This window comes from Gracilinanus agilis, chromosome 1 (assembly GCF_016433145.1).
Source record: "Gracilinanus agilis isolate LMUSP501 chromosome 1, AgileGrace, whole genome shotgun sequence".
Classification (NCBI taxonomy): domain Eukaryota; kingdom Metazoa; phylum Chordata; class Mammalia; order Didelphimorphia; family Didelphidae; genus Gracilinanus; species Gracilinanus agilis.
The window spans coordinates 787,650,449-787,671,664 of record NC_058130.1 but is presented as its reverse complement, the minus strand read 5'-3'; the positions used below and the strand labels follow the sequence as shown (position 1 = coordinate 787,671,664).

At 39.7% G+C, this 21,216-nt stretch overlaps 1 protein-coding gene across 1 annotated transcript in view; it reads left to right on the top strand.

The window, feature by feature from the left end:
- The first annotated feature begins 20,708 nt into the window (after positions 1–20,708).
- Positions 20,709–21,216, top strand: part of LOC123230473 (zinc finger protein 420-like) — a 90,982-nt gene continuing 90,474 nt past the window's right edge. The window contains exon 1 of the mRNA XM_044656621.1: positions 20,709–20,862. Coding sequence (XP_044512556.1) covers positions 20,709–20,862 — 154 coding nt within the window. The remainder of the gene's footprint in view (positions 20,863–21,216) is intronic.

The following is a 21,216-nucleotide window of genomic DNA, read 5'->3' as shown; positions in this document are numbered from 1 at the left end:
TTGTTGATTGTTTCTATGATTTCTTCTTTGACAAATTGATTTTGGAGAACCATATTGTTTAATTTCCAATTGGTTTTTGATTTGCCTGTCCAGGTGCCCTTACTAATTATTATTTTTATTGCATTATGATCTGAGAAGGTTACATTTATTATATCTGCTCTTTTGCATTTGTTTGCAATGATTCTATGCCCTATTACATGGTCAGTCTTTGTCAATGTACCATGTGCAGCTGAAAAGAAGGTGTATTTCTTTTTCTCCCTATTTATTTTTCTACACATGTCAATTAAATGTAATTTTTCTAGGACTTCATTCACCTCTCTTACCTCTTTCTTATTTATTTTTTGGTTTGATTTATCTAGATCTGAAAGAGGAATATTTAGATCACCCCCTCTTATGGTTTTACTATCTATTTCCTTCTTGAGCTCTACCAGTTTCTCCTTTATAAATTTGGATGCTATGCCACTTGGTGCATACATATTGAGCACTGTTATTTCCTCATTGTTTATACTGCCTTAAATCAGGATGTAATGACCTTCCCTGTCTTTTTTAATCATATCTATTTTTACTTTGGCTTTGTCAGAAATCATAATAGCCACTCCTGCCTTCTTTTTCTCATTTGACGCCCAAAAGATTTTGCTCAAGCCCTGAACCTTAAACTTATGTATGTCCACCCGGCTCATATGTGTTTCTTGTAGATAACATATGGTAGGATTTTGGTTTCTAATCCACTCTGCTATTTGCTTCCGTTTTATGGGGGAGTTCATCCCATTCCCATTCAGAGTTATAATTATCATTTGTGTATTCGCTGACATTTTCGTATCCTCCCCTATTCCTACCCCTTCTCCTTAAACTATTTCCTTTTAAACCAGTGGTTTGCTATTAAGGCCCTATCCCTTATCCCCTCCCTTGACTAATTTCCCTTTCTACCCCATCTCTTATTATTCCCCTCTTTTTGTTTTTAAAGGCCTAATGAATTCCCTCTCCCTTCTTCTCCCCTACCTTTTTTTGACCTCCCCACTCCCCTGCTCCCTTTGGTTTATCCCTTCTGACTTTCTCAGTAGGGTTAGATAAGAGTTTTATGTCCCAATGGATAATATAGCTACTCTTCCCTCTCCAGGTTGATTACACTGAGAGTAAAGTTTAAATATTACCTCTTAATGCTCTCTTCCTCTCCTTCTTATAATAGTATTTGTCCCCTCTCCTTCCCATGCCCTCTTTGTGTGTAATATAATATCCTATTTTTCTTATTCACTCAAGTTTCTCTTGGTGTCCCCTACTATTCACCCACCTCTTTCCCACCCCCCATATCATCTTAGACCATTTAGTATTCCAACCTCTCCCTGTGAATTATTCTTCTGATTACTATAATAGCGAATATTATAATGGTGAATAGAGTTCACTACCGAGAATTATACATAGCATTTCTCCACATAGGAATACAGATAATTAGATCTTATTGAAGCCCTTAAAGAGGCAAATTTTAAAAATATGAGTTTTCCTTCTTTCCCCTTTTTTTTGTATTTACCTTTTCATGTTTCTCTTCATTTTGTTGTTGGATATTAAACTTTCCATTTAGATCTGGTCGTTTCTGTGCAAATACTTGGAAATCTTCAATTTTGTTGAATGCCCATACTTTCCCCTGGAAGTATATAGTCAATTTTGATAGGTAGTTGATCCGTGGTTGCAGGCCCAGCTCTCTTGCCTTTCTGAATATCATATTCCAAGCCTTGCGGTCTTTTAGCGTGGAGGCTGCCAGATCCTGTGTGATCCTGATTGGTGCTCCTTGATATTTGAATTGTCTCTTTCTGGCTTCTTGTAAGATTTTTTTCTTTTACTTGGAAGCTCTTAAATTTGGCAATTATATTTCTGGGAGTTGTCTTTTCTAAGTCTAGTGTCAAGGGTGATCTATGGATCCTTTCAATGTCTATATTGCCCTCTTGTTGTAGGACTTCAGGGCAATTTTGCTGAATAATTTCTTTTATTATGGAGTCCAGGTTTCTATTAATTTCTGTTTTTTCTGGAAGTCCAATGATTCTCAAATTGTCTCTTCTAGACCGGTTTTCTTGGTCTGTCACTTTCTCATTGAGATATTTCATGTTTCCTTCTATTTTTTCAGTCTTTTGACTTTGTTTTATTTGTTCTTGTTGTCTTGAGAGATCATTAGCTTCTAATTGCTCAAGTCTAGCCTTTAGCAACTGGTTTTCGGCTATAATCTTTTGGTTTTCGGCTATGATCTTTTCGTTTTCGGCTATGATCTTTTCGTTTTCCTTTTCAATCTGGTCGTTTCTGGTATTCCCTTTGCTTATCAGTTCATTTGATTTCTGAGCCTCACTTTCCAATTGCAAAACTCTTCCTTTTAAACTGTTATTTTCTTGCCTGATTTCCTTTTAAGCTATTTCCCATTTCTCTAACCAAATCTTTTCCATCTTTCTCGTCATCTCAGTTTTGAACTTTTCAAGAGCTTGTGACCAGTTTTCATTATTATTTTGGGAGGGTCCTGGTGCTTGTTTGTTCTCCCCCTCTATTTGCTCAGTTGTCTGGATTTTCTCTGTGTAAAAGTTGTCGAGTGTTAAAGATTTCTTTTTCTGGTTGATAATCTTTCTCTTTTGGCCTTCCTGATTCTGGGTAGCCATTGTTATCTCAGCAGCTTCTTAGCTTTATCCTCGTTCTCAGGGTCTGTCTGCAGTCTTTTGGGTCCTGAGGTCTGAGTTCTGGTTTTTCTCAAGGTCAAGCCCCCTGGTGGACCCCCTTGCTTGGTCCTCTGCTGGAGGTTCCTTTACAAGTCTCAGGGAGCTGCTTCCACAGTCGTATACCATCTTCGTTGGTTCCCCACTCAGGGTTTCAGAGCCTTTGCTCTCGCTCACGTGTGTGCCTGTGTCTGCCAGCGCCCGTTCTCTGCGCCTTTGCTCAGAGTCCATGAGAGTTCTTTAGCTTTTTGGGTCCTAAATCTTGCTGCTCTCAGGAACAGGCCCTGGAGCTGCCAATGACTCAATAGGTGCCCCAAACTTGCTCTATTTCTTTTTAGCTGGCTTCGGCGCTATAGGTGGTGTGTGTGGAGGGGGTGGGGGTGGGGTGGTTGCTCAGCCCATGATTTAGTGAGAGCTGTTTCACCCCTTTATAGCATGGAAATGTCCCGATTCCACGTACCTTCCACACTGTGCCCTGTTGTGGGGTCCCTCCATTCTACTGGGTTTGTTTTTATGTCTCCTTGAGGAGTCTTATCTATTTGTCTAGCCTAAAGCTAATGACAAGAGGTTTAGGATAGATTTTTCTGGGAAAGTGTGGGGTTTCAATACTATATTTCCATAAACATTATCATTTGAACATAACTATAACATGTAAGCATTATCAGAACATTTAAGAATACTTATCTGTGTTGTTTCTTACTTTAAATTAATGCAATTCTTTGCAATAAATTTGCTTAAATTACTAATACTAAACTTCAAATAACATACCTAATTCACAATGAATTCTAACATTTTTTCTATTCCCTAATCTACGGTTAGGAAGATTAGTTGTTCAGTAATTCTTACACTATAATTAAAGAGTTAGTCAATTAGTTTCATTCATATCTAAACTACAGTATACAATGTTTGTCTAAGTTTCCTATTAACATTTTTATTTTAACATTTTACAATTACTTTATTTTTTATTTTTTAATATTTTTTTTCAAAATACCAGCTTCTAGTCTTATTTATTAATTCAATAGTTCTTTTACTTTTGATTTTATTAATTTCTCCCTTGATTTTTAGTATTTCTAATTTAGTTTTCATCTGGGGATTTTTAATTTGCTCACTTTATAGTTTTTTAAATTGCATGCCCAATTCACTAATCTCTGCCCTCCCTAATTTGTTAATATATACACTCAAGGATATAAATTTCCCTGAGTACTGCCTTGGCTGCATCCCACAGAGTTTGGTAGGATGTCTAATCATTGTCATTCTCTTCCATGAAATTGTTGATTGTTTCTATGATTTCTTCTTTGACAAATTGATTTTGGAGAATCATATTGTTTAATTTCTAATTGGTTTTTGATTTGCCTGTCCAGGTGCCCTTACTAATTATTATTTTTATTGCATTATGATCTGAGAAAATTACATTTATTATTTCTGCTCTTTTGAATTTGTTTGCAATGTTTCTATGCCCTATTACATGGTCAATCACTGTGAATGTACCATGTGCAGCTGAAAAGAAGGTGTATTCCTTTTTGTTCATATTTATTTTTCTCCACATATCTATGAAATCTAATTTTTCTAGGACTTCATTCACCTTTCTTACCTCTTTCTTATTTATTCTTTGGTTTGATTTATCGAGATCTGAAAGAGGAATATCTAGATCTCCTACTATTATGGTTTTACTATATATTTCCTTCTTGAGCTCTACCAGTTTCTCCTTAATGAATTTGGATGCTATACCACTTGGTACATACATATTGAGCAGTGTTATTTCCTCATTGTCTATACTGCCTTTAATCAGGATGTAATGACCTTCCCTCTCTTTTTTAATTATATGTATTTTTACTTTGGCTTCGTTAGAAATCATAATCACCACTCCTGCTTTCTTTTTCTCATTTGAAGCCCAAAAGATTTTGCTCAAGCCCTTTTCCTTGAACCTGTGTATGTCCACCCTCCTCATATGTGTTTCTTGTAGACAACATATGGTAGGATTTTGGTTTCTAATCCACTCTGCTATTTGCTTCCATTTTATGGGGGAGTTCATCCCATTCACATTCAGAGTTATAATTATCATTTGTGTATTCGCTGACATTTTGTTATCCTCTCCTAGTTCTACCCCTTCATCTTACACTCTTTCCTTTTAAACCAGTGGTTTTTAAGCCAGTAACCCTTGTCCTGTCCCTTGATTAACTTCCCTTTCTACCCCCCTCCCTTATTATTCCCCTTTTTTTATTTTTAAAGGGCTAATGAATTCCCTCCCCCTTCTTCTCCTCTCCCTCTTTTTGACCTCCCCACTCCCCTGTTCCCCTTGGTTTATCCCTTCTGGCTTTCTCAATAGAGTTAGATAGAGTTTTATATCCTTATATCCCAATGGATATAGCTACTCTTCTCTCTCCAGGTTAATTACACTGAGAGTAAGGTTTAAATATTACCTCTTAATGCTCTCTTCCTCTCCTTCTTATAATAGTATTCATCCCCTCCCCTTCCCATGCCCTCTTTGTGTGTAATAGAATATCCTATTTTTCTTATTCATTCAAGTTTCTCTTGGTGTCCCCTACTATTCACCCCCTCTTTCCCACCCCCCATATCATCTTAGACCATTTAGTATTCCAACCTCTCCCTGTGAATTATTCTTCTGATTACTATAATAGCGAATATTATAATGGTGAATAGAGTTCACTACAGAGAATAATACATAGCATTTCTCCACATAGGAATACAGATAATTAGATCTTATTGAAGCCCTTAAAGAGGCAAATTTAAAAAATATGAGTTTTCTTTCTTTCCCCTCTGTTTCTTATTTACCTTTTCATGTTTCTCTTGATTTTTGTTGTTGGATATCAAACTTTCCATTTAGATCTGGTCTTTTCTGTGCAAATACTTGGAAATTTTATATCTTATTGAATGCCCAAACTTTCCCCTGGAAGTATATAGTTAGTTTGGATGGGTAGTTGATCCGTGGTTGAAGACCCAGTTCTCTTGCCTTTCTGAATATCATATTCCAAGCCTTGCGGTCTTTTAGTGTGGATGCTGCCAGATCCTGTGTGATCCTGATTGGTGCTCCTTGATATTTGAATTGTCTCTTTTTGGCTTCTTGTAAGATTTTTTTCTTTTACTTTAAAGCTCTTGAATTTGGCTATTATATTCCTAGGGTTGTCTTTTCTGGGTCTGGTGTAGAGGGTGATCTATGGATCCTTTCAACATCTATATTGCCCTCTTGTAGAACTTCAGGGCAATTTTGCTGAATAATTTCTTTTAGTATGGAGTCCAAATTTCTATTAATTTCTGGTTTTTCTGGAAGTCCAATGATTCTCAGATTGTCTCTTCTAGACCTGTTTTCTTGGTCTGTTACTTTCTCATTGAGATATTTCATGTTTCCTTCTATTTTATCAGTCTTTTGACTTTGTTTTACTTGTTCTTGCTGTCTTGAGAGATCATTATCTTCTAATTGCTCAATTCTAGCCTTTAGGTACTGGTTTTCGGCTATAATCTTTTGGTTTCCTTTTCAATCTGGTCATTTTTGGTGTTCAATTTGCTTATCAGTTCATTTGATTTCTCAGCCTCACTTTCCAATTACAAAATTCTGCCTTTTAAACTGTTATTTTCTTGCCAGATCTCTTTCATCTTTCTCATCATCTCAGATTTGAACTCTTCAATAGCTTGTGGCCGGTTTTCATTATTTTGGGAAGGTTTGGATATGATTACTCGTTTGTTCTCCTCTGCTGTTTGCTCTGTTGTCTGGATTTTCTCTGTGTAAAAGTTGTCGAGTGTTACAGATTTCTTCTTGATGATCTTTCTTTTCTGGGGTTCCTGATTTTGGCTTGCCATTTTTAGCCCTGTGCCTTCTCAGCTTTATCCTCACACTCAGGGTCTATCTGCACTCTCTAGGCTCCCGAGGTCTCAGGTCTCATTGTTCTCGGGGTCAAGCCTCCTGGTGGTCCCCCTGCCTGTCCCTCTGCCCAAGGCTCCTTCTACAGTCCCAGGGTGCTGCTTCCGCAGCCGTGCTCCCATCTGCACAGGGTCTCCACTAGAGGTCCAAGCCTGCGCTCAAGATCCTTGTCCGCACTTACGTCAATGCGTCTGCACTCAGGGTCTGAGTTCAAAGTCTGCATACGTTCTTTAGCCTCTTGGGGTCCTAAGTCTTGCTGCTCTCAGGAACAGGCCCTGGAGCTACCAATGACTTAATGGGTGCCCCAAACCTGCTTTAACTCTTGTGCGCTGGCCTTGGCACAGTAGGTGGTATGGGGGTGGGGAGGGGGTTGCTCAGCTCTCACTCTAGTGAGAGCTGTTTCACCCCTTTATATTGTGGAAATGCCCCAATTCCACATACCTTCAATTCTGTGCCCTGTTGTAGGGTCCCTTCGTTCATCTGGATTTGTTTTTATGTCCCCTTGAGGAGTCCTATATGCTTCGGTTAGGAGAGGTTACGCAGCTGCTTTTTACTCTGCCATCTTAACCCGGAAACCAGAATCTCCCTTGTTATTCTTTTACCTCTGTGTTTATTTTCCCTAATCTCAGTCATTTCCTTACTTCTCCTACCACCTCAATCTATCCTTTCCCTTGCAACTCTTATATCTCTCCTACCACCTCAATTTATCATCTTCACTATTGTAAATTCCTTATCCACTTTACTGCCTTAGGGATCCACAAACCCCTATCCAAGTGCCTTATCCCCTATTCACACTACCTTTAGTCCCTTACCTGCCTTATCCCCTATTATAATCTTACTTCTGCCTTAATTTCCCTATTACCTCTAGCTTATTTCCTTATTACAACCACTTTATTGTCCTAAGAACTTAATCCCCATATAAGAAAGGTCATTATATGCCAGTGGAGCCTGTTGTAGGAATGGTCAGGGTCCTTCCCTGGGATAGCCAGAATCAGGCAGCTGGGGAGGCCCCCAGAGAGCTCCCTTGGAGATTTTGTATCCACTCCAGTGTGTTATCCCCCCCCCAATACTGGCCTTCTGCTGCTGAGCTCCCTGACGCAGAGAGTCTGAGTTTAGGGTGAGCCCAGGAAGGGCCTCACACAGAAATGGAGACTTTTTCTCAGAAGAGGAGCTTCAAGTGTTCTTGAGCAGAGCTATTTATACCAGAGCCAGCAGCTGAGTACATTCCTTCTCTGTTCAGCAGAACTCCTCACTGCTCTATTCCTTTCCTTGTTGGATAGGCTGAAGAGAAAGGGGCGAGTTTCTGGACAACCTGGGGGTTTTCTTTGCAAATAGGTTTAGGGAGGTCCCGAGGGAGACATCCTGGTCTTGGTAAGAAAGACATCCAGCTCAATGACAAAGAATAGGATACAGATAGACTGGAATGCTTTATATTCTCCTGAAAATCTACTTTCAGCAATCTGTGTAATAAACCTCTGGGGTAAATGTTCTTATTCTCATCATTTCACAGTTGAGGAAAACTGAGGCAAACAGAGGTTAAGGTTCTGTGCAGAAGTTTTTCTGTTTTAAGTAATCAAACTTTTCCATTTTTTTGGTAATTGCCTCTGTCTTGAGTTTAGCTAGAACTGCAAAGTAAAACTCCTGTGAGGCACCCTCTCACACCTGTCAATTTGACCATCATGCCAGAAAAAGAAAATGATCACTTCGGAGATGTGTGAAAGTTGTGACACTCATGCATTGTTGGTGGAGTTGTTGTCCATTGATTGACTATTTGGGGCGACATTTGGAATTTTGCCCAAAAAGCTTTCAAACTGTGAATACCCTTTGATTTAGGCATGTATCCCAGAGAATTCCCCAAAAGGAGGAAAGAACCTATTTATGTGAAGATATTTATATAGCAGATCTTTTTGTCATAGCAGAGAATTCAGAATGGATGGACATTCCTTAATTGGGGAATGACCCAACAAGTTGTGGTGTGTGATAATAGTGTTACCCTGTTGGGGTATGAAGAATAACAGGCAGGATCATTTCAGAGAAACCTAGGAAGACCTCTATGAACTGATGCAAAGTGTGAGCAAAAGCAGGAGAACATTTTATAGGCTAAAAGCAACATGGTGTGGTCAGAAATTGTGAAAGACTCAGCTGTTCTCAGCAACTCAGTATTGTAAGACAATCCCAAAGGACTCGTGATGAGAAAAACCATCTCCTTCCAGAGAAGGAACTGATGGACTCTGAATTCAGACCAAAACATGTTTTGCTTTTTTCCTTCCTTTCCTTTTCTTTGCTTTCAGATTTCTTCCAGAAAATGACTAATAAAGAAAAATATTTTACGTGATTGCTGAGGTAAAGTCTAGATCAGATTGCTCTCTCACTCTCTCAGGAAGGGGGAATGGAGGGAGAGACTATTTGGAGTTAGAAATTGTTTTTATCTGTAATTGGGAAGAATATAAAATATTATCCTACATATATCTCCCTGTGGCTGTGAGATGTGTATGAGATGTTTCTCTCCAACCTTCTTATAGTGTGATCTTTAATATTTAGCTCACATTTTCTTAAACCATGTCTAGTAGAGTATGGTGTAGGCTTAAAGTCTGAGATTCATTTTCTTCTAGGCTGCATTCCAGTTTTCACCAAATAAGGAATTTTCTCCCAAATTGCTTATTTGTCACTTTACAGGAGGTGTTTTCTTCAATCTGTTTCATTGCTTTATGTCCTTTTCTTACCAGTACCCCAGGTTTAGGATGACCGCAGACTTGTGATCTGATAGAGCTCTGGTAGTGCTGTTCACCAGTTATCATGGCTTCTTTTAGTCAATTTCCTTCATATGTTTGATCTTTTGTTTTTCCCAAATGCATTTTGTTATGATTTTATCTATCCCTGTCAGACACCCTCTTCCTTATGGCACGAGGGGCAAAATTACATTTTTTTCTGCATTATATTTTTGGATTTGATACTCTAAGAATTCTGTTCAATCTGAAGCTGCTTCTGTGAGGTTTCACTAGAGAAATTTATGTGGACTAAAGTATGGAGCTCCCCCTCTCTGAGGAGAGACACCAAGGCTGACATGGCTGCTGTTTCCAGAAAATCTCTGTTCTCTGTATTCCCATGAATTATGGTCTTAGCATTTTCTGTAAGGTGTCTGAAGAAGCTGGGAGAAGCTGACCTTGTGCCATCTACTGAGCTGATCCTTTCATGGGAAGGAAGGGAGGGGTTTGGGGCAGTAAGGGGTGAATTATGGAAACATTCTCCATCTTGTGATTCATTGTTGGAGCTGGCTTGGTTTCCTTCTGTTCAGTTGTGTGCCTCATCCAAATTCAGTCTGGTGAGGAAATTTATTCAATCAGGAGAATTGGGCAAAATCCATATTTACATTATTTGAACTTCTTCCTGCATGGTTGGGAAACTGGACCATCTGAACCTGCTCTTTAGAGACCCTCAGCTAAGGCTGGTGCTTCAGTTGACCAGAAACACAGTCATATCCTGAGACTTTTATGATTGTATATTGACCGTTAAGTAAGCTTGGTAGTACAGCAGTTTGTTGTAGATGCTTCTCCTTGTGCTAAGGGCAATATGACTACCCTCAGGCTTGGAGCTCTGACAAATGCAATCTGACTTCTTGATGTTAACAACAGTAGGTTTATTAAAGTTGATAACTAAGATTGGGTAAGGAATGGAGGCCTAGGAGTTTCCTTAGACAAGTGATGGACAAACAATGGCTAGGGGTCAGATGTGGCCCCCTGAAATGTTCTATCCTGCCACTGGGCATTATTCCTAATCTGACGAATACAATGAATAGGATACATTACAATGAAACTTTGAAAGAGTTGCCTTAGAAACAGCCTGACAGATGAGTATTTCCTCTCCTATTGCCTCCTCTTTAAAAAGTTTGCCCATCACTGCCTTAGATTAACAAGTATCTATCCCAGAACCCACTGACCTGCAAAGGTCTCTTCAACCTCCAGCAATATTGGAACTACACTAACTCCCTCTCTGTCTAATTTCCTCAACCTTCCTGTCTAACTGCCCTAGTCAGAACCCATCCAAAATAGTCTTTGATGAAGTTGCAGATCTAGTAGTTGGATCAGGAGTCTAGTGAGAAGAATGATTTAGTCACCAAATATGTTAGGTTGAGTTTGCAGAGGTAAATTAACTGACTGAATCAGTCAAGATGGTAATTGCTCCCTTCTAAAGAGTCAATATATGTCTCTAGGATGAGGAGTTTGCTGGCTGGGATCTCACAGACACGATCAGGACTGTAGATTTTAAAATTAATATTCAATGCTCCAAAGTATGATATTTATATGGATTTATGAATAAATTAGAGAGCTAGAGAAATGCGGGGAACCTTTCCCACTCACCTCATGTGGAAGAAAGAGGCTCATATCACAAGGACTGCTCACCCCACCATCCACATGCAAGCGAGAGGGCATTGTCAAGCAAACCCAAATTAAATACAGACCGTATAAAGACGCACATATATGCAAGACAAAAAGAATTGTGGGTAATACAGAAAGGAAGTTTGGGTAATGTAGTTTCAGGGTTTCAAGATTTTCCAACTATGCATTCCCCCTATGAACTGTTAGGAGGAAATTAGAAAGTTATATATTTAATGTAGAATAACACCCAGGCTGTCTCTAAAGATCTGAGAGTTCTGACGATGGAATGAAGGGAAAGAAACTGTTTTCCTTGAGGACTCTGGTGAAGACTGAGACAGGGAGTGGCTGCTTTTACCTGTCCCAGTGGAGAGCCCAAGGAGTGTGAATTTATCACAGAGAAGGAAGACCTGCCAGTGAAAGATCAAGTGAGAAGATCTAACTGAGTGGTGGACATCCCAGTCTGAGACAAGCTCCTTGATTTAACTTTTCCTGGATTTACTTTTCTGTCGACCTGTTTTCCTCTACCATCAAGAGGAGTAGAAGTGGACAAAACTCTGTTAATGACCCAATTCCCTTCCAGCCTGTAATAGTCTGTGTTAGTGCAGGGTAGTTTCTGACCCATCTCTCAGCCCTTGTGTTGAACTTTTAGTGTTTAGGTTAGTGTGGCCTCTCCCAATTATCCCTAACTCCTAGTCATTATTAAACCTGTGTTTATAAATCCTTTTGTCCCAGTATTACTCAGTTATTTGTTGATTTCATAGACTCCCTGGCTAGGTGGATCTGAGAGGCAGTTAGGATCCTAACTGTCACTCCCTCCAACTGCCAAACCTATTCTTGATTTGTGTTTCCCCAACTTTTTAGGTCCCAGTCTATTGCCCTATCCTATCTCCTTCTCTCCCTTCCTCTGAACCCAGATAATAATTAAGTTACCCACCAGTGTTTCCCCGTAAAAGTTGGCACCCCAGGTTAAGAGGAGAACAGGAAGTTGTCTCTTCAACACTCTGGCAAACACTGGAAGTGGTGAGAGTCTGAACATTCCATCTGAGCCTTTCAGTGGTTGGTTGAGGCTTCAATATTCTAACCCAATCAATAAAGACTACTCTTACTACTGGGTTCATTCACAAACTCTCTGGAATATTTTCACTGCTCCAGAGCTATTTAAAGCTACAGGGAAGAGACTTTAACTTTTTCCATCATTTTTTTTCTGATTTTTTTTTTCTGTCCTGGTTTTTTCTTTTGCTGGTTTTATTGTTCTTGGTCTGTTGTATTGTTATTGGTTTTGTGTGATTACTGTTCTCTGTGTTAATTTATTGTATAACAGTGGAGTTTAATACCACTAGTGAAATGTTACCAAGCTTGTGGAGTTTAATACCAAGTGTGATACAAGAAGTAATGGAGAATATAGTGGACAATTGTGTACTGATGTTATGGAATGTGTTGTGGGGTACTATTTATTTCTCATTTAGAGGTATCCCCAAATATATAAATGTGGGGCTTAATTTTTTTTAATTTTAAACCCTTAACTTCTGTGTATTGACTTATAGGTGGAAGAGTGGTAAGGGTAGGCAATGGGGGTCAAGTGACTTGCCCAGGGTCACACAGCTGGGAAGTGTCTGAGGCCAGATTTGAACCTAGGACCTCCCGTCTCTAGACCTGGCTCTCAATCCACTGAGCTACCCAGCTACCCCTCTGGGCTTAATTTTGAAAGAATAAGACCATGTGGGAGGTAACTTTGTTGGACATGGTAGCACACATAACAGTGGTGCTTCTCTGTGGCTATGTAATTTATAGAATGTGTTGGCTATTAAAATATATGTTGTATACCATTAAAGTGCTGGTAAATTGGTGGTGCAAGGAGTCAGAATTGAAACCGATGTTAAGTTTGATGCAAAAAAAGTCTCCCTAATGGATCATGGAAACATAATCAAATTAAAAATTACAATAATTCAGAGATAAAAGGGAAATAAAAGGGAGAAAGAACAAAACCAATGTTAGGTGCATTGACAAAAAGCCATTTAGGGGGCAGTCCCCTTTTTGGCATAAGAATGTCCATTCAAAATAAATGCATTCAACCCTCCCCCCACAAAGTTCATGTCTCCAAGTTCACTCTTGATCTTCTGGTGCAGCGGGTGTTCTCTGCAGGCATCTTCATGGCGCCTTCTGAATTCTGGGAGGTACTCTTCTGTTCTAAATTAGGGTCAAATTCAAATCCAAATTAACAGCAATAACATAGTACCCCTGAGGAGAATAATAATACATACTTTCCCCCATGAGGAAAATGCAAGGATATACATGGGAATCATGCAGGGATACATGGTTAAGACATAAGATATATGAATCAATTATCAAAAACATCAGAATCCAAAGAAATTTAAAAAAAGAAAAATAACCTCTGAGGGAAATATAGAATATTAAAATGTGAAGAAAAATTCTAGGAAAAAGAAAAAAATTCACAAATCACAATAGGTTCTTATAGCAATCTATGTCCCTTAAGTTTTGCAACAACAATCACTCACTAACCCAATTTAGTAGCCTGGAAGACAGTAAGTTGTCACATCATGAAAGAAATAGAAAAAGAGACTAGCTCTCAAAACAAATGGGAAATAGTATTTCCTGCTTTGATCCTTTTCTTGACTTTCAGAGATAATGGAGCCAGAACAATCTATGTTGAATATTTGATATAGAGTGTGGTACAAGGAAGTCCTACATCTTAACATATGTGAAGTGTCACAACCTCACGTCTCACACATGATCAAGTCTTTGTGCTCTTTGCATAGAATGTTGTCAATCCCTGTAGGATTGATTTGGTCTTTTTTTCCTTTTTGTGCTTGTTTGGCACTTCACAGGTCAACTTTTGTGCTTCTTTGTGGTCCATGTCTCCTTGGATTAGACATATTCATCGAGCAAAAGTCTCATAATAATTAAATAACTAGTGGCAGGTTTCCATAGTCCAAAGCTTTTTTGGGCATGCATTTATATGCTAGGCAAATGGACATTTTAGCTTATTCTATTGCAAAAATCAAAACAGTCAAAAATCTTTTTAATACTGGTGATGTGCTTCAAATGTAAAAAAATGAGAGAAAAAGTCAAATAATGTATTGCACATGTAGGAAGAAAAAACAAAAATATTAAAAATGTGTAGTTTCACAATCACAGAGATAAAGTATAGAAGCTAATTTCCAAAAATTAGATTCATTTCCTCTTTAACTTGCCATGATCCACAGTGTGAGTGCAAATGAGGTAGATAAAGTGATGTGAGTGCAAATGAGTTAGATAAAGCAATATATATTCAAGAAAATGCAAAAGGAATGACAAAAGGCACATCAGGTCAATATAGGTCACTAATACAGATATTCTGTTGTGAGGTAGTATATGTATCATTCAAATACAAGCATCAACCAAATAAAGTGCAACAAAATAGTGCAAATCCAGCAAAAGGGCATTCTTATCACAATCAATAGTCAAATACAATTGATAATCAAATATAATAATTACAGGCAATTGTAATTAGTACAAAGAATTATTCATTATCAATAGAGGGTACTCGTTTTACATGACTACAATGAATCCATGAGTCCCTTTATCCAATTTTAATGGCTGTTGGTGTAGTCAATAGGATTTGGAATGGTCCGTCATAAGCAGGTACAATCAACCCAGTGCGTTAGAAATTCTTTCTGTACACATTATCACCTGGGTTCAAATCATCAAGCGAGAAGTCTAAGGGGCCTGCTTGAATAGCAGCTCCAGAGTCGTGGAGTTCTTGCAGTTTTGTTTGTAATTGTCTGATATAAGTGGCAATGATTGTATCCCCTCCTAACAATGAAGTATAGGCAGGGGTAAATGGTTGTGCCTGAATAGGTGGATGTCCAAATAGCATTTCAAATGGTGAGGTGTGTAAATCACCTCTGGGTCTGCTTCTGAGATAAAATAGGGCCAGAGGTAGAATTTTGGTCCATTTTAAATGAGTCTCTGTGCACAATTTGGCAATCATAGTTTTAAGTTCTTTATTCATTCTTTCAACTTGGCCAGAGCTCTGGGGATGATATGGTATATGAAATTTAGGAGTTATCCCCAAACATGAATAAATTTGCAATAAGACCGGGTCAATAAAGAGTTCCTTTATCAGAACCAATACGTGCTGGCAGGCCAAAACGAAGAATAATTTCTTTCAAAAGGACTTTGGCAACAAAAGCCACTGTGGCCTGAGCAGTAGGAAATGCTTCAGATCACCTGGTCAGCTGATAGACTATGACCAGACAAAATTTATATTGTCCAGCTTTTGGCATATATTGTCCAGCTTTCGGCATTTGTAAATGCTCAAATGGTGTGTAAGCTAGAGGACATCCACCAAAGGCTTTTTCCTTGAAAAGCATGTTGATTAAAGGCCTGGCAGGTAGGACAAGCTGTACATATTTTTGAGGCAATTGTAGTTATTCCAAGTGCTATCCATACTCTTTTAACAGATTCCACAATGCCTTGGGTGCTGAGATGACCATGTTTATGGATGGAGTGACAAATTTGGTTATAGAAAGCTCTAGGGAACAGGGTTTGCCTTCAGATAACATCCATACTCCATTTATCTGTTTTTCTTTAAATCTCTGCTTCCATTTTCCTACTGCCTTGTCATTATAGGAAAGGGATAGATCCAAATCATCAGTAATTGTTAGTGGCATAATTAACTCAGGTCCTTCTAAGGCTGCTAGTTTGGCTGCAGCATCTGCTCAATCATTTCCCTTGGAGACAGGGTCAGTGCTACCTGTGTGTGCAGAGCAGTGAACAACAGCTATGCCTTTGGGGAGCTGGAAGGCAGAAAGAAGTTCAGTAATAAGGTTTGCATTGGCAATACATTTTCTAGCTGATAATTAGAATCCCCTCTGAAGCCATAACATGCCAATGGCATGACATATGCCAAATGTATAACAGGAGTCTGTGTAAATTGTGACCCTTTTGTTCTGTGCAGTGATACAGGCATGTTTCAAAGCTGTGAGTTCTGCACCTTTTGAGCTTACATCTGATGGTAAGGAAGCTGACCATAGAATATCCAATACTGTAACTACTGCAGCTCCTGTATAGCCCACATCATCTCTCATAAAAGAACCATCTGTAAATTGTATTAAATCCGAATTATCCAAAGGGGTGTCCAGTAAATCATTACAAGGTTTATCAGCAGTGGACACTAAAGATGTACAATCATATAAAGGTTCTCCAGAAGTTGGCAAATCAGGGACAAAGGTTGCAGGATTAAGAACTCCACAGCGTTTTAATGTTATATGTTCATTGTTCAATAGGGTTATTTTGTATCTCATAATCCTTTGATCAGTAAATGCCTGAGTACGATGTCTTAATAACAATGCCTCAACCTCATGTGGGCACATTATGGTCAGAGGGCATCCTAGTACCAGATCAGCAGATTTAGTTAATAATAAAGCTGTGGCAGCTACTCCTCTAAGGGTAGTGCTCCTGAAGCTACTGGGTCCAGCTGGGCTGAATAGTGGGCTATTGGGCATTGATCAGGTCCCAAAAGTTGAGTTAGAACACCTGAAGCTACCACTTTCCTTTCATGGGCATATAAAGTGAATGGTTTGTCATAATTTGGTATGCCTAGAGCAGGAGCTGACAGGATAGCATGTTTTAAATTTGAAAGAGCTGTTTGGTGTTCCTTTCCCAATTTAAGTAGTTCAGGGACTATGTTTTTTTGTGAGTGATACAAGAGGCCTAGTGATTTCCCCATAGCAAGGGATCCACTGCCAACAAAATCCTGTTGCTCCAAGAATCACCCTCAATTGCTTTTTAGTGGTAAGAGCACTTAATTTTTGGATAGTTTCAAAATGTTTTGGAGAAATTAAACGGGACCCAGCAGTTAAAATAAAACCTAAATATTGCACTTTTGGGAGACACCACTGAACTTTATCTTTGGAGACCTTGTGGCCTCTCTTATGTAGCTCCAAAAGGAGATGCTTACTATCCTCTTGGCATACCTCAGCATTTGGTGAGGCCAAGAGCAAATCATACATATATTGGATAAAATGGCTGTATTTAAATTTAATGGCATCTGTATCAGCAGTTAAGAATTGTGTGAACAATGTAGGTCTGTCCATGAACACTTGAGGCAAACAAGCCCAAGTCCACTGGGAATCTTTCCAGGTAAAAGCAAAGATATGCCTGGAATCCTATGTATAGGTATGGAAAAGAAGGCTGAGCACAAGTCAACAACTGTAAAGTATGTAGCTGTACTAGGAAAAGAAGAAGTGATAGTATTTATGTTGAAACTACAGGGTGTCTCTTTATAACATGATTGTTCATGGCCCTCAAATCCTGAACTTTCAATGTCTATATTGCCCTCTTGTTGAAAAACTTCAGGGCAGTTTTGTTGAATAATTTTCTGTAGTATGGAGTCCAAATTTCTATTAATTTTTGCTTTTTCAGGAAGACCAATGATTCTCAAATTGTCTCTTCTAGACCTGTTTTCTTGATCTGTTAATTTCTCAGTGAGATATTTCATGTTTCCTTCTATTTTATCAGTCTCTTTTCTTTGCTTTATTTGTTCTTGCTGTCTTGAGAGATCATTGGCTTCTACTTGCCCAGTTCTGGTCTTTAGAGACTGGTTTTCTGCTATAATCTTATGATTTTTCCTTTTCAGTTTGGTTTATCCTGTTTTCTAGCTCTTTAATTTTGGTCTCCAATTTGCTTATCATTTTGTTTGATTTGGGGGCATCTTTCTCCAATTGGGAGTTTATGTCTTTTAACCTGTTAATTTCCTTTTGAGCTATTTCCCATTTCTCTCACCAAATCTCTTCCATCTTTCTCATGATCTCAGATTTGAGCTCTACAAGAGCTTGTGACCAATTTTCATTTTTTTGAGAAGGTTTGGATGTGATTACTTGTTTGCTCTGTTCTCTGGATTTTTTCTGTGTAAAAGTTGGCGAGTGTTAAAGACTTCTTCTTGATCTCTCTCTTTTGAGGTTCTTGTGCCTGGCTTGCCATTATTATTATTATTTCTTTCTCAATCAGAAGTCTGGGTGAGGCAGACAGGTTCTCTGCCTATCCTATTGAGCTGTGGAGCAGCTTTTGTCTGAGTCACAGCTCTGTGTGCCCTCTCAGCTTTATCCTTACGCCCAGGGTTGGTCTGTGCTCTTTGGGCTCCCGAGGTCTTAAGTCTAGTTGGTCTCAGGGTCAAGCCTCCTAGTGGTCCCCTTGCTTATTCCTCTGCCCGAAGCTCGTTTAACAATCTCAGGGAGCTGCCTCCACAGTCATGCACCCCTCTGCACAGGGTCCCCACCCAAGGTCCACACCTGCACTCAAATTCCGAGTCCTTGCCTGCTCTCAATGTCAGGGCCTGCAATCAAGTTCTGTGTTCAAATTCTGGTTCTTTAGCCTCTTGGAGTCTTAAGTCTTGATGCTCTCAGGAGCAGGCTATGGTGATCCCAGGTAGCTGCCAAGAACTTAATGAATGCCCCAAATTTGCTGTAACTCTTGTGCGCTGGCTTTGGCACTGTAGGTGGTGTGGGGAGAAGGGGGTTGCTCAGCTTGCATTTTAGTGAGAACTATTTCACCCCCCTATTAGTATGGAAATACCCCAATCCCACGTACCTTCAATGCTGCACCCTGTTGTGGGGTCCCTTCTTTCATCTGGATTTGGTTTTATGTCCTCTTGAGGAGTCCTATATGTGTGGGTTAGGAAAGGTTAAGCAGCTGCTTCTACTCTGCCACCATATTAACCCAGAAGTCCCCTTATATCCTTTTCAATGGAAATGTCAGGTTCCATGTATCTACCTCCCAGATCAATGAGCCTGTCCATGAATTAGGAGGGTGTCTCATCATCAGATTGTGTAAGGCATTTAAATTTGGTCTAGGCATGTGGCTTCTTGGTGTAATCTCACATTGCTTTGATAATGGCCTCCCTAGCAAGACGTAAGTCTGAATATTCTTTGGGGTTGTTATACTGCCATTGAGGATCTTCAGATGGTCAGTGTACTGCATTATGTCCTCGGGCTTTATTAACATGAGAGATAATTTTATTCCTCTCATGTTCCATTAGGAAAGCCTGGAGCAATTTTTCTACATCTCTATAAGGGTCATAGTGGAAAAAAAAACACCATCCATCTTTTTTAATACTGCCATTGGTTCTTCCTTGTAACTAGGAGTATCTTGTTTAATTCCTTTATATCCTGAGTTGTGAAAGGTATATGTTGTTTTTAATGTCAACACATCCCCATCATGTCCTATTGTGGACACTTCCCTTAAGGGGAAAAGACCTGCACAGGAATCATTTAATGGTTGTGGTTTCTGAGAAGTTGACTGTGGGGAGGGGAGGTAAGGTTAGCCAGGAGTTTCAGAGCATGAGTGAGGTGGTTCAGAGTACAAGAGAGGAGGTTCTGCACCTGAGATATAGTAGAGGGGCCTGTCATCTCTATTTCAGGAGAAACAGGTTTGCAAAAATCAGATATTTGTTGGGGAGACTCTTCCTTTGACATTTGACCATGGAAGTAATGCATGACATGGTTCAATTGAATCTGTTGTCAGCCTGCATTCTCCTTTGGGAAACTTGTTGTGACCTGTAATAGGTATAGGCTTTAAAAGTAGGAAAGTAGACTTAAGAGACAGACTAAGGGGGAAAGCCTTGGCTGTCAGCCAGGGACATTCTAAATAGAATGAAGGGAAAATGGGTCTCTCACAAAGCCATGTCCACTGTTCTATTTAGAATGTCCCTGGCTGACAGCCAAGGCTTTTTCCCATAGTCTATCTGCTAAGTCTGCTTTCCTACTTTTAAGGCCTATAACTATTATAGACCTAATAGTTCAGAAAAGAAAGAAAATTCCAAGCCACCTAAGAAGAAGGAGGCGATCCGGAACCCTATAAATTCCTAATTAGGCAAAAACCACAAGAGTTTCTTATAGAGTAGTATTTATACTGCTGAGCATTGTAATGAAAAGAGTAGATTAACAGAAAGTGGAAAATAGAATAATTTTCAATTTATATATTGATTTGTGTATTTATTTGTTTATTTAATTAAGTTATTTGGGGTAGGGGCAGGCTAAAGGATATTTTATATTGTTTTATTTTATTTTATATAATGGCATATGATTCTGTTGGATTTTACTTGCAAAAAGAAATTCTTTATAATTTATTTACATTATATATTATATCATAGTATATATTATAACTTATTTATAATATATAATTTAAAATTCTTTATTTTATTTTTTAGTTATTATTATTTTTAATGCATTTATTTATTTGTTTATTTGGTGTTGCTGCCTTCACTTAATATGGCTCAGCAGGGAAGAAAAAAGGAAAAAATATTTTTGAGTGCTCATTAATGGCCTCTGGTGGCTAAGTGGCCACACTACAACAGAGAAGGGTAAGGGGCATGGTTAGGGTAGGGGATGGGAGTAAGGGGCGTGATTGTGTTTGCCAGAAACCAAAATGGAGGATATGGCTACAAAACAGGGCTGATTTGCTGCTATGGGGTCTAAAAGTCCTCGCAGCTGGAAACTGGGAGTTGAAGCAGTTACCTTGCTTTTTGAAACCCAAGTTGGGGCAGGGAGGAGCTAGGACACAGGCTGGGGTGGGTGAAAAAAGGTCAGGACTTTCTCACACCAAGGCAAAGGGCCTGGCAGAGGTTAGGGGCTCCTGCCAGGAAAGGGACTCCCCTTTGCTCTGGGGCCGGAGCCAGGGCCGGGGCTGGGTCTAGGAGAGGGGGAGGGAGTCTTTTAAGTTTACCAGTCCCGGAAGTGGCAGAAGCAGGGATGGTCTCTGCAGTGGAAGATGGGTGGTTGGACGCAGCGGAAGGTTCTCAAGCCTGGTGTCAGCAGCAGCAGCTGTGGCAGTGGCACAGCCCCACCCCTCCTCTGTGTGTGGGAAGCTATGGCTGCAGCTGAGGAGGCAGCAGCCCTGTGCAAGGACTGCGGGAACGGGAAGAGTGCGTGGGAGGTGGTAGGAGGGAAGAGGCTGGGAGGGAAGAGGTGGGAGAGGCGAGAGGCGGGAGGCAGCAGGAAGGCAGCTGATGGCACTTGGCGGCAGGAGGCCCCCCCAAGCACGGTGCAGCCGCTGGGTTCACCTTCAAAAGTTAGAAAGTGGCCAGAGCGGGGCTGGGGTTGGGGCAGGGCAAGGCTGAGCAGCCTCTGAGCAGCAGCAGTGAAAACAGGGAGCGCCAGGAAAGCCCTGCTGGAAGCTCAGTGGGCGAGCTGGGAAACTAGTTCCGCAGGGGATCTGAGGTTAGGTTCTGGGATCCGCTCATAAGGGTCGCCAATTGTAGGTTTTAAAATTAATATTC